Source organism: Leptonotus elevatus, chromosome 11 (assembly GCF_054856555.1).
Source record: "Leptonotus elevatus isolate MCC_2025b chromosome 11, RoL_Lele_1.0, whole genome shotgun sequence".
In the NCBI taxonomy this organism is placed as follows: Eukaryota; Metazoa; Chordata; class Actinopteri; order Syngnathiformes; family Syngnathidae; genus Leptonotus; species Leptonotus elevatus.
In genome coordinates, this window is record NC_141249.1 from 6835932 (window position 1) to 6849984 (window position 14053).

Genomic DNA, 14053 nt, shown 5'->3' on the forward strand with positions numbered 1-14053 from the left:
TGTAATGTAATTGATTGTTTGAGAGTTTGGGGTACATGGAAAACATAATGGTGGGAATGCCTAATTATTAAGTAATGCAATATTGGCGTATTGTATAGACCTGGGGTCTGCAACCTGGGGCTCTGGAGCCACATGTATATATATATATATATATATATATATATATATATATATATATATATATATATAACAGGAGAGGGACTAAAGAGCTAAAAAAATTAATATATTTTTTTTAATTAAAGAAAAAATTACCATAAAATGTCCATGATTTTACCAAAAATGTTAGAGAACTGAATAAAAAGGAAGAAGAGAAAATATGGAAATGAGAAAAATAGCTATAAAATGTCAAAAAACAAACCAAGAAATCCCGAAAAGTACCTTTAAGGTACACAAAACTGCAAAAGTCACATTTTTTGTTGTTGTTGAAAAAACATAAAATGTTTAAAAAGTAACTATAAAATGTCCAAAAACAAAAAAAGGAATCCCGAAAATTAACATGTAATATAAACAATATTGCCACACACAAAAAAAGTCAGGAAATTAATTTTACGAAAATGCTGGAAAGACAATGTTAAAAAAAAAAAACCATAAAATGTATTAAAACAAAAGAAATCTCGAAAATTACCATAAAATATCCACAAAATTGCCAAGAATGTCAGAAAGTTGATAGCAAAAAAGGCAGAAAAAATGTCAAGAAATAGCCATAAAATGCACCAAAAAAGGATAGAGGCAGAAAATTACCATACAGTATGTCTATAAACTTACCCAAAATGTCGGAGATTTGATAGAAAGGCGGAAAAGTCTAAAAATGTATGAAAAACGAAGTCCGAAAAAATTGCACACAAAAAATCCAAAATGGAAGATCAAAGGAAGAAGAAAATGAATCTCAAAGTAATGGATGCTGCATATTTTCCTGTTATAGTGCAGCTCTAATTAACTTTCGGGCCCTCAGCAAATTAGACTAACATGAATACAATGTTTTGCTCATCACAATGTTCAAATGTTTTGCAGCTTCAAACTGAATTTTTGTGATTTATTTGGCCTAAAATAACTCTTTTGACAGGAAAGGTTACTGACCCCAGGTATAGACATACCCCAGGTCAGCACCTAGAGTTGCATTTTCATGTATGAAAGGTGCTATATAAATAAAGTTTGATTTGATTTGGTCATGTAGTCATATAAAATGGAAATTTAAAATTTCTGTTCAATAAGGCCATAAGTCAAGCTGTCTAAATATTGCTAAAGCTCGTTTTTTCACAGCTCTTTGAATGTGCTAATTATTTTCTTGTATTACTATTGAGAGGTAGAAGAGTGGCAACTCCCTTTGTGATTCCGCTAATAGAGTTGTTTTGCTATATTTGGCAGAGTTGGCTGTACTTAATCAAATCACCCCTGTTGAAGACATACTGTACAATGATGACAGAGCAGCATTGTATCCACCAGTTCGAGGACCTTCTTTCCCCCAAAAATTAAGCAAGCAGCAAAGTCACATACAGTAGTAACAGCTTTTCACTGCGTGCTGGCGTTCTTCTCACTACTCACTGCTGCGATCCAGGAAGCTGATGCACCAAGTAACGGTGCATTGATGCTTTTTATGTGTTTTACTGCATTACTTGCTTGCAGATGGTTTATGGCCTTGACCTTTCTCTCTTTGTGAGCATGTGTGCATGTAACTGTCTACAACTTTGTTAAATACATTTACTGTATATTTCTTTGGGCAGTAAAGCTTCATATAGAATAGACACTTTCTCTCTCTCCAGGCTTGTATTCATTATTATTCAAGGAATTCTATCAAAACCAAAAATATAAGCTGCATGGTGATGATACATCAATGGAGTGCGCAAGCAGAGATAAAGATCTGCCATTTTCTACTGCTAAAACGTTAGAATGGTCACATTAAAAGCATCTGTGGTTGGCTTGGCACAAAATAACCTTATGTAGCTCTTGATGAATTCTGTCAATCTTATATTATGAGTGGCTCTGATATTTAAATGTTTCCAGTCGAAAGAGGGTTGCCAAATTTATGAGCCATATCCACTGTGCCATTGTAAAAAAAGGTGACCCACTCTCTGTGTTTGTCCCTCATTTCTGCTTTTGTCACCCACGCAGATAAATTGTTTGGAAAGAGGCTGCTGCAGGCTGGCAGACACGTCATGTCTCATAAGTCGTGGATGAAGACGGTGCCCACGGAGAACTGTGATGTCCTCATGACATTTGCAGGTCAAACAAACACTCAAACATATGTTTTTCTATAACATGCAAATGAGTACATTCTTCATACTTTAACAAAACCCTGCTGTGCAACATAATATAATGTGTTTTGACAATTATTGACCAGTTTTCAACCATAATGGGATTCACATGCAATTTCCATGTCTTGCAATCACAAATGGCCTTTCATATATTACTGTAATGATAAAAATGATGATGATGATGATGATGATAATGATGCTACCACTAATACAGTACTAATAATCATAATAATAAAACTGAAAAGTGTTATAGATTTTAACACAACTTTATGTAAATCTCATATGTAAAGTTATTGTTATTATTATCACATGAATGACAATTCTTTTAAAAAGGATGTACTTTAATTATTTTTTGCTATAACATCGTCACTATATCAGTGGCATAAAAAACGTTACTATTGTTTATTGTGATCATCCTAAAAATGTTATTATTTTGACAGGCCTATTCTCATAGCAATAAATGTACTTAGATCATTTTAAAAAAAAAAATCGCGAAATTTAGGAAGTCAAAATAAAAGTTAGAGGAACATGCTACCGCTTTATCATGTGTCTTGGCCTAACTGAAGGTCACAGAAAAAAAACATTTACCAGCCAAATCCCAAATGTACTTGGAAGAAGCGGAGCAGAGAGGTTTGTTGGTGAATCACTTTAACCCCCAGTTGCTACTTGAGCACGCAGGGATAGACAAGGAGTATTCAGTAGCACAAAGGTGTGTGCAAGGGGTTAGTTGAAAATGTATTTTTATCTTTCATCTCCATCACAGATACTACAGATGACCACACGTTGCTATGGCTACTGAACCACATCCGGCTGGGAATCCCAGAGCTCATCATCCAAATCCGTCATCATAAGCATACGCACGTCTACGCATTCTTCGTCACTGCCACCTATGAAAAGTAAGACTGCAAAGACTCTGACGGCTTCTTTTCGTAACCTGGGTACCATGTTGGTCTACTTAAGTGGGGGTTCAAGAGGCAGTACAATATGATTGCTCAGAGCCAATCCAAGGATCCATCTGTCCATCCATCCATCCATTCATCATTCCTACCGTTAATCTTCCTAAATATGAGTCTGTCCCATCTGACTTTTGGCAAGAAGTTAAGGACTGCAAGCCTCCGTTTTTTTTTTTTGGACTGAAGTGAATGTGCTATCCACCGTTCCACCTTAGATGTCAACAAGTACTGAATTTTAAATTAGCAGTATATACTTAAATATCATATGTAAGGGAAATCAGTCCAATTCATTATTAAAACAATAATGGTTAATTGTTAAATTACTAATCAATTGACTCATTCATTGAAGGAGATTCCATCCTAATATTTAAATGAATTTTGAGTGAGCCTGCAGAGCAACACATCTATTTTTGATGATTTTTTTTATCAGGATAACAGATGAGAAACTCGTTGAATCAGCCATTAAAATGAAGGTTGTACCCTTTTTACAATTTCGTGAGTTCTCGGTTCAGCTTAGAGGTTAATATAAATTGATAAAACACACACACAGTACACAATCAGGTTTTGATTTTTGTGCATGTTTATTTTATAATCCATTTGGGAAAATCTACCAGACAATACTATCAGAATTAATTTGATAATTTCATTATTTTTTATTGTTCAATTAATACAAATTTTTCCACTTGCTGTCAACTGAAGATGACATCACCTGTGCTGAGGAAATAGGTAACGACCAATCACGGCCCAGCTGTTCTCTGGGTTTGCTCAGCAAACTGAGTCATGACTGGTCGTTACGTGTTTCCTCAGCACAGGTGATGTTATCTTCAGTCAACAGCAAGTGGCAAAATTAGTTTTTAAAGTCATTAATTGTTCATGAAAATTAATGAAGTCATCACATTAAGGATAGACAAAATATTATCTTCTTACTGAGTCAAGTATCCCTTTAAATGAAATAAATTATGTTCAATTCAAATGATCCCTCTAGTAATTTGTTGAACCACAAATATATATAAAAATTGTACACATAAAGTTGCATAATTTAACTGAGCTTTAGTTGTGTGGTTGGACTTTTTGTGTGACGTAATTTAACACGCGCGACAACCAGGTGGAATGTCGGTTAGCATGTCCGCACCCAATCTCTGAGTTTTGGGGTTCGAATCGCTGCTCCATCATGTATGGAGTTTGCATGCATCCTCATGCTTTCAAGGTTTTTCTTCTGGTAAAACGGCTTCCTCCCACATTCCAAAAACGTGCGTTTTAGATTTAGTGAAGACTTTAAATTGTCCCTAGGTGTGAATGTGCGTGTGAATGGTTGTTTGTCTACGTGTCCTGAGGTTGACTGGCGACCATGCCAGGGCGGTCTTGTCGATTTCAGCAAATATAGGTTCCAGGTCAAGTGTTTTTGTTTTTTTGGTTGTTGTAAATTATAGCCATGATTTATCATGCTGTTATATTTAGCTGAAGCTCTTGTAAGCACAGCCCCTACCTAGCAAATCATCATTGACGCTGCTGTGATGTCTCAGCCCTCCACAGCTTTCCTGAAGACTGCTTGGCTGCAGGTTATTTAAAGTTTCCCTCCATCTGCACCAAGGTGGAACTCACAATGCTTTTGTGGTCACTAAATGAGCATAGAAAAATGTTACTGTCAGTGCCGACTAAGTGCATATTGAAAACACAAGCCAAAAGGTCAGAGTGGCACGCACTGTTCCATGTATTCATCTCTGCTGACTCTTAGGCCAAAATAGAATAAGAAGTGGTAAAAAGGAATGAAGAGGGTTAGAAGTATTCTAGTGGTGCGGCTGTAAGTCAAATAAAGATAATGGAAAAGGAAGACGACATGTGAGGTACCGTAATGCACTCGGAGGCTAGAGGGACCAATCCCCGAAAGTGTACCAGCGGGCTTTAGATGAAATGCTCAAGGAGAATGATTTTTGTGTGACGCAAGCTACTCTATCTTTCCCTCTCTTACTCACTCTCTCTCTCCCTCACACACACACAGAACAAATTGAACACATACGGAGCTGCTGCTATTGAGATTGACCTACATTCTGAGAATTTAACCCAGAAAACGATTTAGTGGTTTCAAATTCACCTTGAGCGTTCACCTTTTCTTGTGGAACATTTACATTACAGTGTTCCGAATACACAATAACAGTATGTGTGTCTTAATCGAATTTGGAATCCATGCATCCTTTTTCTCCCCCATATCCCATTCACGCTCAGGGTCATGAGTGAGCTGTTTTCTGAATGTGAATCTGACTGTAGACTGGTTGCCAGTCAAGGACATACAAACAAACAATTGTTCAAACTCACATTTAAACCCATGTACAATTGAAAGTCTAACGCCCGTGTTTTTTTTTTTTATGTTGTACTGTACCCGGAGAATAACATATTGTACATGGGGAGAAGGCCTTAGCCGAGATTCAAACTATGAAGCAGATGTGCTAAGTCTTGTGGGAATCCAAGTTTTCAGTTCTTGGGGGGCACACATGTAGATGTTGTCAACTTGTCATGAAGGAGTACACTTTCTTTATTTTTCAATTCAAATTTTATTTCACTTTAAAAGAAAATAAAATAAACGAAAAGGGGACAGAAAGAAGTAAAACTTGTGATGTTAGCACCTGATCAACACAAAATGAATGACAGCAAAAGCAGTCAAGACATTTTCAACGTACAATTTTATAAATTAATTCGACAGCATGATTTTGTGATATATATATATATATATATATATATAGTAATTGTGCTTTTATAAAAAAAAAAAAAATACAGATAGACTGAGATGTTTTGGTTTTACAATCCAGATTGTTCCACAAATTGACACCTTGAATTGAAATACATTGTTTCTTTTTTGTTTTGTTTTGTATTTAGGTTTGGAAAAAATGACTGATTCCTCTTAATTTATACTCACTTTCTCTTTTTTTTTTTTTTTTTTAAATCTGATTTGCATGTTATTTGTTAAAATTTCATGATGGGCTTTATACATTATTTTAAGGTGGTTATACTCAATCAATTAATTTAATTTTAAAGTTTTTAATTGTATTAATATATCGTATTACACAACTTTTTGCCCTTTTCAGTTGAGTTGTTTTGCAACTTTTTTATTTATTATTATGTATAAATTACTGCAGGTTGACACACAGTGAGCTCTTCAAAATGTTGAAGAAGATTGAAGTTGATGACAAAGAAAGAAAAATCAGCAAGCAGCGGTCTTGGATGGACATCAATTGAGGGTTTTCGACAAGGATGTGTCATGTCACCAGACTTGTTTAACTTGTACAGTGAAATGATCCTGAAAAAAACTTGAGGAAAAGCCCGAAAGCTTTAAAGTAAACGGCAAGATCGTCGCTACGCAAATAACACCGTCCTACTTGCTAGAACTGATGAAGCTCTGCAGCAACTTTTCCACTTGATGGTATTGTCAAGTCAAAGATGAGTGTTCGTTTGTGGTAAAAAGGAAAATATGAATGTTCAAATTTTGAATACAAATGCCAACACTTACTTCAAATGAGTAAAGAAAAGAGAGTAAGCATGCACTTTACAGAGCTCAAGTTACAGCTTTTCTGAGAGCCTGTACTGCGATGGCACCGCCCACTAAGCTGTGACACGCCGATGGCACCGCCCACTAAGCTGTGACACGCATGCTCACAGCTTTTTTTTTCTTTCCTTCTTTCTTTTACTGTAATCCATCATGGTGTTGAACACCTTTTTACTGTATTTCCACAAGAGCCTGGAGGTGCGAGTCGGATGGATGGATGGAGGTTACAGGTCCACCAAGGCTTCACTCCGATCATGCGTTAATGTGAATGAACATAAATGTGAAGAGGAGAAGTGAGATGACAGCATGCAGGAAGCAGAGGACGTGTGGCTGATTTCAGCCTCTGGGAAGGACGGAGGGAGAGAAGGGAAGGATGATAGGATAAAAGGGAAGGAAGGAGATATAAAAAGGATGAAGAGCCAGCGAGGATGGGGGTTGGTTAGGTGGAAGGGAAATTAGATGAGGAGACAGCAAGATGAGGATGGAGCACAGCAGAGCTGGGATGACTTTAAGGCTATGAAATACAATACATCTCATGTTCATATAAGGTCACAGATAGAAAGCACAAGCACAGAGTGTGACTGCACTGCACACATTTACTGCACCCGCAGATAAAAATAACAAAAACATAATTATTACTAATGTTCATGTGTGTTGAAATGCCAGTCACAATGTCTATAAAAATCTGTATTGGGGTAATTGATGGATAAGTATGTCTGATGATGCCCATTTTATGATAGGCTATATCGTGTAGTGCGACCAAAAAGAAATAACCAATTTGGGACATTTTTATTTTGAAATACAAACTCCTGTCTTTAAATGTATCATCCACATGACAGCCAATAATCCATGGGAGCAGCTATCAGGTTTCTACTGTCTCACAACTATGTAAAAAAATTAAATGAAATCAAAAAGTTACCCTTTTAGCAACTAGTATGTAGTGGTCGTATTTGGACAACAGTTGGTATGACCTAAAAAAACAACAACTAATATTTATATTAATTTTGTCCAACAAATATATACTGTATTATACAATATTTACAACAAATATTAGCATTATAATTTTACTTGTGTGGCTAGGTAGCTTGTTTTGTTTAGATGACTATTTGTTAGCCTCATAAATTAAATCTAAGTTGAAAATTTGTGGTGCGACCATTGTAGAAAGCTTTCCATGATGGATGGATGTCCTAAATTAAAGATAATAGTAAAATTGTAGATAGTAGTAAATAATAATAAAGAATAAATATTCTATATTATATATATATTTTTAGTTATTCTGTTGGCCATTGTTACCTGAACTGCTGCTAGTCTTGGCCAAGACATGATTGAAAAATATATTTTGTCTGCCACACGGTTCTGACATTGGGAGTTAAGACTGCTTTTTTCCGTTCAGTTTGTTGCGAGGTGCTGAAGAGCTGGGCCTGAGGAAAGCGGTGAAGCCCGAGTTCGGAGCAGGAACACGGAGCTTCTCCTGCGAGGAGGATTACATCTATGAGAACATCGAGAGCGAGCTGTACTTCTTCACCTCGCAGGTCAGTTCACATGCGCACAAACACATCACATGCATGCATATGCTTGCAAGTTGCAACACGACTTTTAGGGGTGTGCCAAAAAAATCGATTCTCATAAGAATCGCGATTCTCGTTTAGTACGATTTAGAATTGATTTTAAAGGTCCCAAAATCAATTTTATACTGTCTTGCCTTTGTCTGTGTGTGCCTTTACTTGGAGCGCTGTTCATGTTGTACCCGATCTGGCCACTTAGGGGCAGTGTGGTTCCACGCGGTCTGATACACTGTTAAGTTGTAGCCACATTAGAGAGTAGAAGGAAAAAGTCACGATCAAGTTATTCCAATAAAAGTTGTTTTTTTGCAGCGTGGAGCTGTTCTTTTGAGTGACAAAAGTGCCGCAAGTAGCGCGCTAATTAGCATTAGCGAGTCAGACCGGAGTAGATCATTACGATTCCTTGCACATCTATAGATTGAAGCAAAAATCACTGTCAATCAAATCATTTTGAATAAAAAAATCATTCTCAATCGAAAATCGATTCTGAATCGAATTTACAGGCCCAAAAATCGGAATCGAATCGTGACACATTTAAAGATTCCCACCCCTAATGACTTTGTTCTGTCATCAGGAGAGGCAGAGCATCATTAAATACTGGCTGGATAATCTACGTGCCAAACATGGGGAGGTGCTTCACAATATAAACTTCCTGGAAGGACAACCAATCAGTAAGCTGCATCATTGTAAATAAATGTGTCGAAACAGCAGAGTTAGGTTGATTTATGTTTGTGCCAAATCATTCGCCCTAGTCCCGGAGCTGAGTGCACGGGGTGTGATCCAGCAGATGTTTCCCCTCCACGAACAGCGCGTCCTGAGTCACCTAATGAAGTCTTGGGTCCAGGCCGTTTGTGAGAAACAGCCCTTAGGTCAGTTCAACATAACAGACAATATTTGCAAAATATGAGGACTGAGACTTGTTTGATTTGGATGCTCTGCATTGTTCATAGATGATATCTGTGACTACTTTGGTGTGAAGATAGCCATGTATTTCGCCTGGCTGGGTTTTTACACCACCTCTATGTTGTATCCTGCTGTGATCGGCTTTGTCTTGTGGATGCTCACCGAGTCGGATCAGGTGAGGGAGGTGGACTTGTCAATACATGATCAGTTAATATCAATAGATCGAACTTTGCACTCCTTGTAATACTGATAATATTGTATTCACTCAAAAATGTAATAAACAAAGTTGGGGAAAAAAATATCAATCGATCAACAAATGGATAGGAAACGCGTAGCCTTGCATTTTAACCCAGACATTCACTTTGCAAAGGAGGTTGGAGTTGGTGTAGAGTTATTATTATTATTTTTATCATCATCATCATTATGGTGATACATTGAGGATATAATTAAAATGCCAAACCAAGTTAAATCAACGTTTGAACCTAACATTTTACAGCAATGAAAATTAAAAGGGGAAATACACTCTAATGTGAACCAATGGTTAAGCAACCTACTTGATCATAAAAATATGATTACAATTTTTATGCACGCAATAAAGTGAGAGACACACTACACACATATACTGTAGATATATACGGTATAAACATACAGACAAAAGAAACTGAAATATTTATCAGTTTTAAAATCAATCATGTGCACATATATATACACACACATACGGTGTACACAGACTGTAGACATTCATGCATGCATGTGTGCACTGTATATGCACTATGTTTATTTATGTCTGTATTCATATACTTTGTGTCATCACCTTAAAATAATGGCTACGTCATATTTTGACTGATGCTGGCATCTTTGCTGAAAATTGGCTTTGTCCTTATAGTTAAACAGACCAAATTTATTCTACCCCTATAAGGAAATTATTAATATACATAATATAATTGGTATTTGGTTCAGTTTTTCTTGTTTTATGAAAAGATGAATGGCCATTATTTAAAGGGATACTTGACTCATTGAGTCATTTTCGGCAGTAAAAAGTTAATATTTTGTCCAGAATTCATTTGATAACTTCATTATTTTTCATGTACAATTAATACATTTAAAAACTAATTTTGCCTTTTTGCTGTCGATTGAAGATGACATTACCTGTGCTGAGGAAGTAGGTAACGACTAATCATGGCTCACCTGTTTTCTGGGCCTGGTCAGCAAACTGAGCCATGATTGGTCGTTACTCAGCACAGTTGATGTCATCTTCAGTTGACAGCAAGTGGCAAAATCAGTTTTTAAAGGTATTAATTGTTCATAAAAAATAATGAAGTTATCACATTAATTATAGACAAAATATTTTCTTACTGTTGAGAATGGCTCAATGAGTCAAGTATATATTTAAAGATGGTGACAATATAGTATAAAAATGTGTGTGTTTTCAGCAAAAAACGTAGGATAAGTTTTTCTTTTTTAAATCAGCGAATTTGGCTAATTGACAAATGTTGAACCACAAACACGCAGGGCTTCATTGTAAGCTATACAGTATGTGCATATGTTATTGATTTGAAGGTGACAAATATTACAATTTTGCAAACGACTCTTCACTTGATACATTCTGCTTATGATGCATACGTGGTGAATAAAGATGGATTGTGCTTTTATTTTTGCTGCATCAGACGAGCCGTGACATCTGCTGCGTGGTCTTTGCACTTTTCAACGTGGTGTGGGCCACTTTATTTCTTGAACGGTGGAAGAGGAGAGGCGCTGAGCTGGCGTATAAATGGGGAACTCTCGACACGCCTGCCGAATCCCTGGAGGAACCACGTCCTCAGTTCCGGGTCTGAAATATTCCAACTCGTCTCGACTTTTATCTTCTCCCATTCCCTCTTTTTAATGTCTCTCTTTATGCCTGGGCAGGGAGTCAAGCGCTGTAGTCCTGTCACGGGATGTGAGGAGTTCTATTATCCGCCTTGGCGGAGACGTGTGTTCAGGTGGCTGGTCAGCTTGCCCATCTGTCTTCTCTGTCTCTGTTTTGTCTTCCTGGTCATGCTCATCTGCTTTGAGCTACAGGTCAGTCATCCGCCAACACAAGATATTGACTGCATGCCATAAAAACCTTATCACATGTGCCGGATTTGATTAAAAATACTTCAATTTTATGTTGTATTTTCTGGGTCAGAAAAGTCCCTCCGTTTTCTATTTGGGACATCACAGGGCACATAGAGATTAACAATCATTCAGTGTTCATTTACCCTAACATTGATGCTTTTGGAATATGGGAGGAAGCCATTTACCTCAAAGTGATACAAAGTGGTACCTCGGATTCGTTCCTGTGAAGTGTTCAAAGTCTGAATTGTTCAACCTCCGAAACATTTTTTCCCATAGGAAATAATGTAAATGCAATTAATCCGTTCCCAAGCTCCAAAATCAGAAAATTCCTATTTTAATTTCTCTTTTTGTTTTTTAAATTTACACCCTATACAGTGTTTAAAAAAAAAGAAGTATTTAAACAATAAAAAATACCTTACATTTTTTGCTGTGGTGTGATGGCATCAGTGGATAAAAAATGCTATGGTAATGCATGATTTAGTTCACTGCTAAGATGGTGTTTACATTGGGCACATTGTTAGACTACTAAGGGGTCCTTGTGCGCTGTTTAACGTCAGGCACGTTGTTGAACAGCTATGGGGGGTCCTCGTGCCGGTATTTTACGTAAGTAGTCACGATAAATCTACTGTCGTTCGTAGCACTGTACGTTTTTATTTGCTGTCACTGGCACTGCTGTCTTTCTTTGGGCCCATGGTGAAAAAAAATGTGGAAAAGTCAAAATGCACTAGTGAATGTACGGAGCACCTCCGGGAGTATTCACGCTCTGACTGGAAATGAGCAGCGCGTCATCTCAACAACCGCAACATGAGAATTCGGCATCGTTCGGCATCGTTCGGCATTGCTCGGCTTCAAGTTACGTTCGGCTTTGCTTGCTTTGCGTGGGTGTTCGAACTCCGAGAATTAGGTCAAACTCCAAGGCAATTTTTTACTCCTATTTTTGGGGTCGAAGTCCGATTTATACGAGTTCCGAGACGTTCAAACTCCGAGGTTCCACTAATGAAAATGAACGACTGCTGTGTCTATACAGGAGTTTGTAATGGGGATCAAGGAAATGCCTCGGCTGGCTCGCTTCATCCCGAAGATAATGCTCGCTATCACTGTGACTGCATGTGATGAGGTGTACAGGAAAATTGCCTGCTGGCTCAATGACATGGGTAAGGATTTATTTTGGATGGCCCAAATTCTAGATATAGAACAAAAAATATTGATTAGTGTGAGAGCAAGACAAGAAAACAAATATGAATCATTTGCATTGCACAACAACAATAATTTGTAATATGTACTGTTTCTTCAGAAAACTATCGACTCCAGAGTGCCTATGAGAAAAATCTCATCATCAAAATGGTTCTTGTGAGTGATCTTTCATTTCTTCAAGTCTATCAATCCAACATAATCTGCATCTTAATTTTAGAATGGTTCCCTTTCTCTCATCTTCTCCCAGTTTCAGTTCGTAAATTCATATCTCAGCCTTTTTTACATTGGATTCTACCTCAAAGACATGGAGCGGCTCAAAGAGGTAAGAACCTAATCAGTTGAACTCTATATATCGATTCTACTGCTTGTATCTATTAAAATATTGCTACTTTTGTCTCCTATAAGGACAGGCACGTGCAAGCTAACAAAGTAAAAAAGTAAACATTCCTTATGAATGAAACTCTCGCTACGCTAACAAATCTTTCTATTTATCAAGTTCTTCCATGATCCTGATATTTAAAAGGCTTTGCTTGTAGCCCAATAAGTTGCCATGGCAATGTGTGAATGATGTGTGGAGGGTTCAAAAGTGTGCTTTTAAAACAGTATTCCTCCATGTCAAAGATCTCATTGACCTAGTGCCTACACTTTTCCTATCAGCGGTTTCTATTATGCGAAGACCAAAATAAAGATCATTGAATATTGTTGTTGCTCTGTGTGTCTGTCCTTGTCAGATGCTGGCCACTCTGCTCATCATACGCCAATTCCTTCAAAATGTGAAGGAGGTGCTGCAGCCTTACGTGTATGAGCGCCACAAGCTGGGCGAGCTCACTTTGCGAGCCCTGTGGGACATGCTGCTCTCCGTGCTGCTAAAATACGCCAGGCTGGCTGCTGCCTCGCCCACTGACCCGGCCATGCCAGGACCTGGTCTGAGGGGCACCAGGCCCTGGGTGGGGCATACAGACAAAAGGTCACACTAACCATTAAGATACTATACACTCAAAGATCATGCACTACAGTACTTAGCCAAAAACACTATGCGCTGGTTAGACATTAGCCACTATGTATAATGTGCGATACATTAGCACACTATGCTCTCTTCAATAAATAATAAAAAAATAATTGAACTGCTTCATTAAATAAACTTTTCTATAATTCTCCTAATTTATTGCGATCAACCTGTATCACTTCAGCATGTAAAGAGAGCTAAATAAATAAGTGTTATCTCTGTCTTTCTTTCAATACAGGGAAAAGAAGTGTTTGAATGGCGGGTGCGGGGTGCCCGATGACGAGGAGAGGGGCGAAAGGGACGAGGCTGACAGCGGGAGGTTCAGTGAAGGAGAAACCGAGGAGGAAAATCTGATCGACTGCGGTTTGAAGCTGAGGAAAGTCAGCTTTATAGAAAAGGTAAGCAGCTGTGTTTCACTATGCACACTGCTCATTTGCAATGAAAGGTCTAAAGCAGTGTTTTCCAACTGACAGTGAGCCAAGGCTGTACATTACAAAAATGTCATAAAAGGGGTCTGTTCTAAAAATAGCTTACCAGTGATGGGA

At 37.6% G+C, this 14053-nt stretch overlaps 1 protein-coding gene across 2 annotated transcripts in view; it reads left to right on the forward strand.

Annotated features, from left to right (window-relative positions):
• ano8b (anoctamin 8b) overlaps window positions 1-14053 on the forward strand; it is a 43491-nt gene that overhangs the window by 16989 nt on the left and 12449 nt on the right. For both annotated transcript variants that reach the window (XM_086088802.1, XM_086088803.1), the window contains exons 2-14: window positions 2110-2220; window positions 3016-3148; window positions 8137-8275; window positions 8880-8976; window positions 9058-9174; window positions 9256-9383; window positions 10876-11037; window positions 11117-11269; window positions 12336-12462; window positions 12603-12658; window positions 12750-12824; window positions 13234-13469; window positions 13747-13906. In XM_086088802.1, coding sequence (XP_085944928.1) covers window positions 2110-2220; window positions 3016-3148; window positions 8137-8275; window positions 8880-8976; window positions 9058-9174; window positions 9256-9383; window positions 10876-11037; window positions 11117-11269; window positions 12336-12462; window positions 12603-12658; window positions 12750-12824; window positions 13234-13469; window positions 13747-13906 — 1694 coding nt within the window. The remainder of the gene's footprint in view (window positions 1-2109; window positions 2221-3015; window positions 3149-8136; window positions 8276-8879; window positions 8977-9057; window positions 9175-9255; window positions 9384-10875; window positions 11038-11116; window positions 11270-12335; window positions 12463-12602; window positions 12659-12749; window positions 12825-13233; window positions 13470-13746; window positions 13907-14053) is intronic.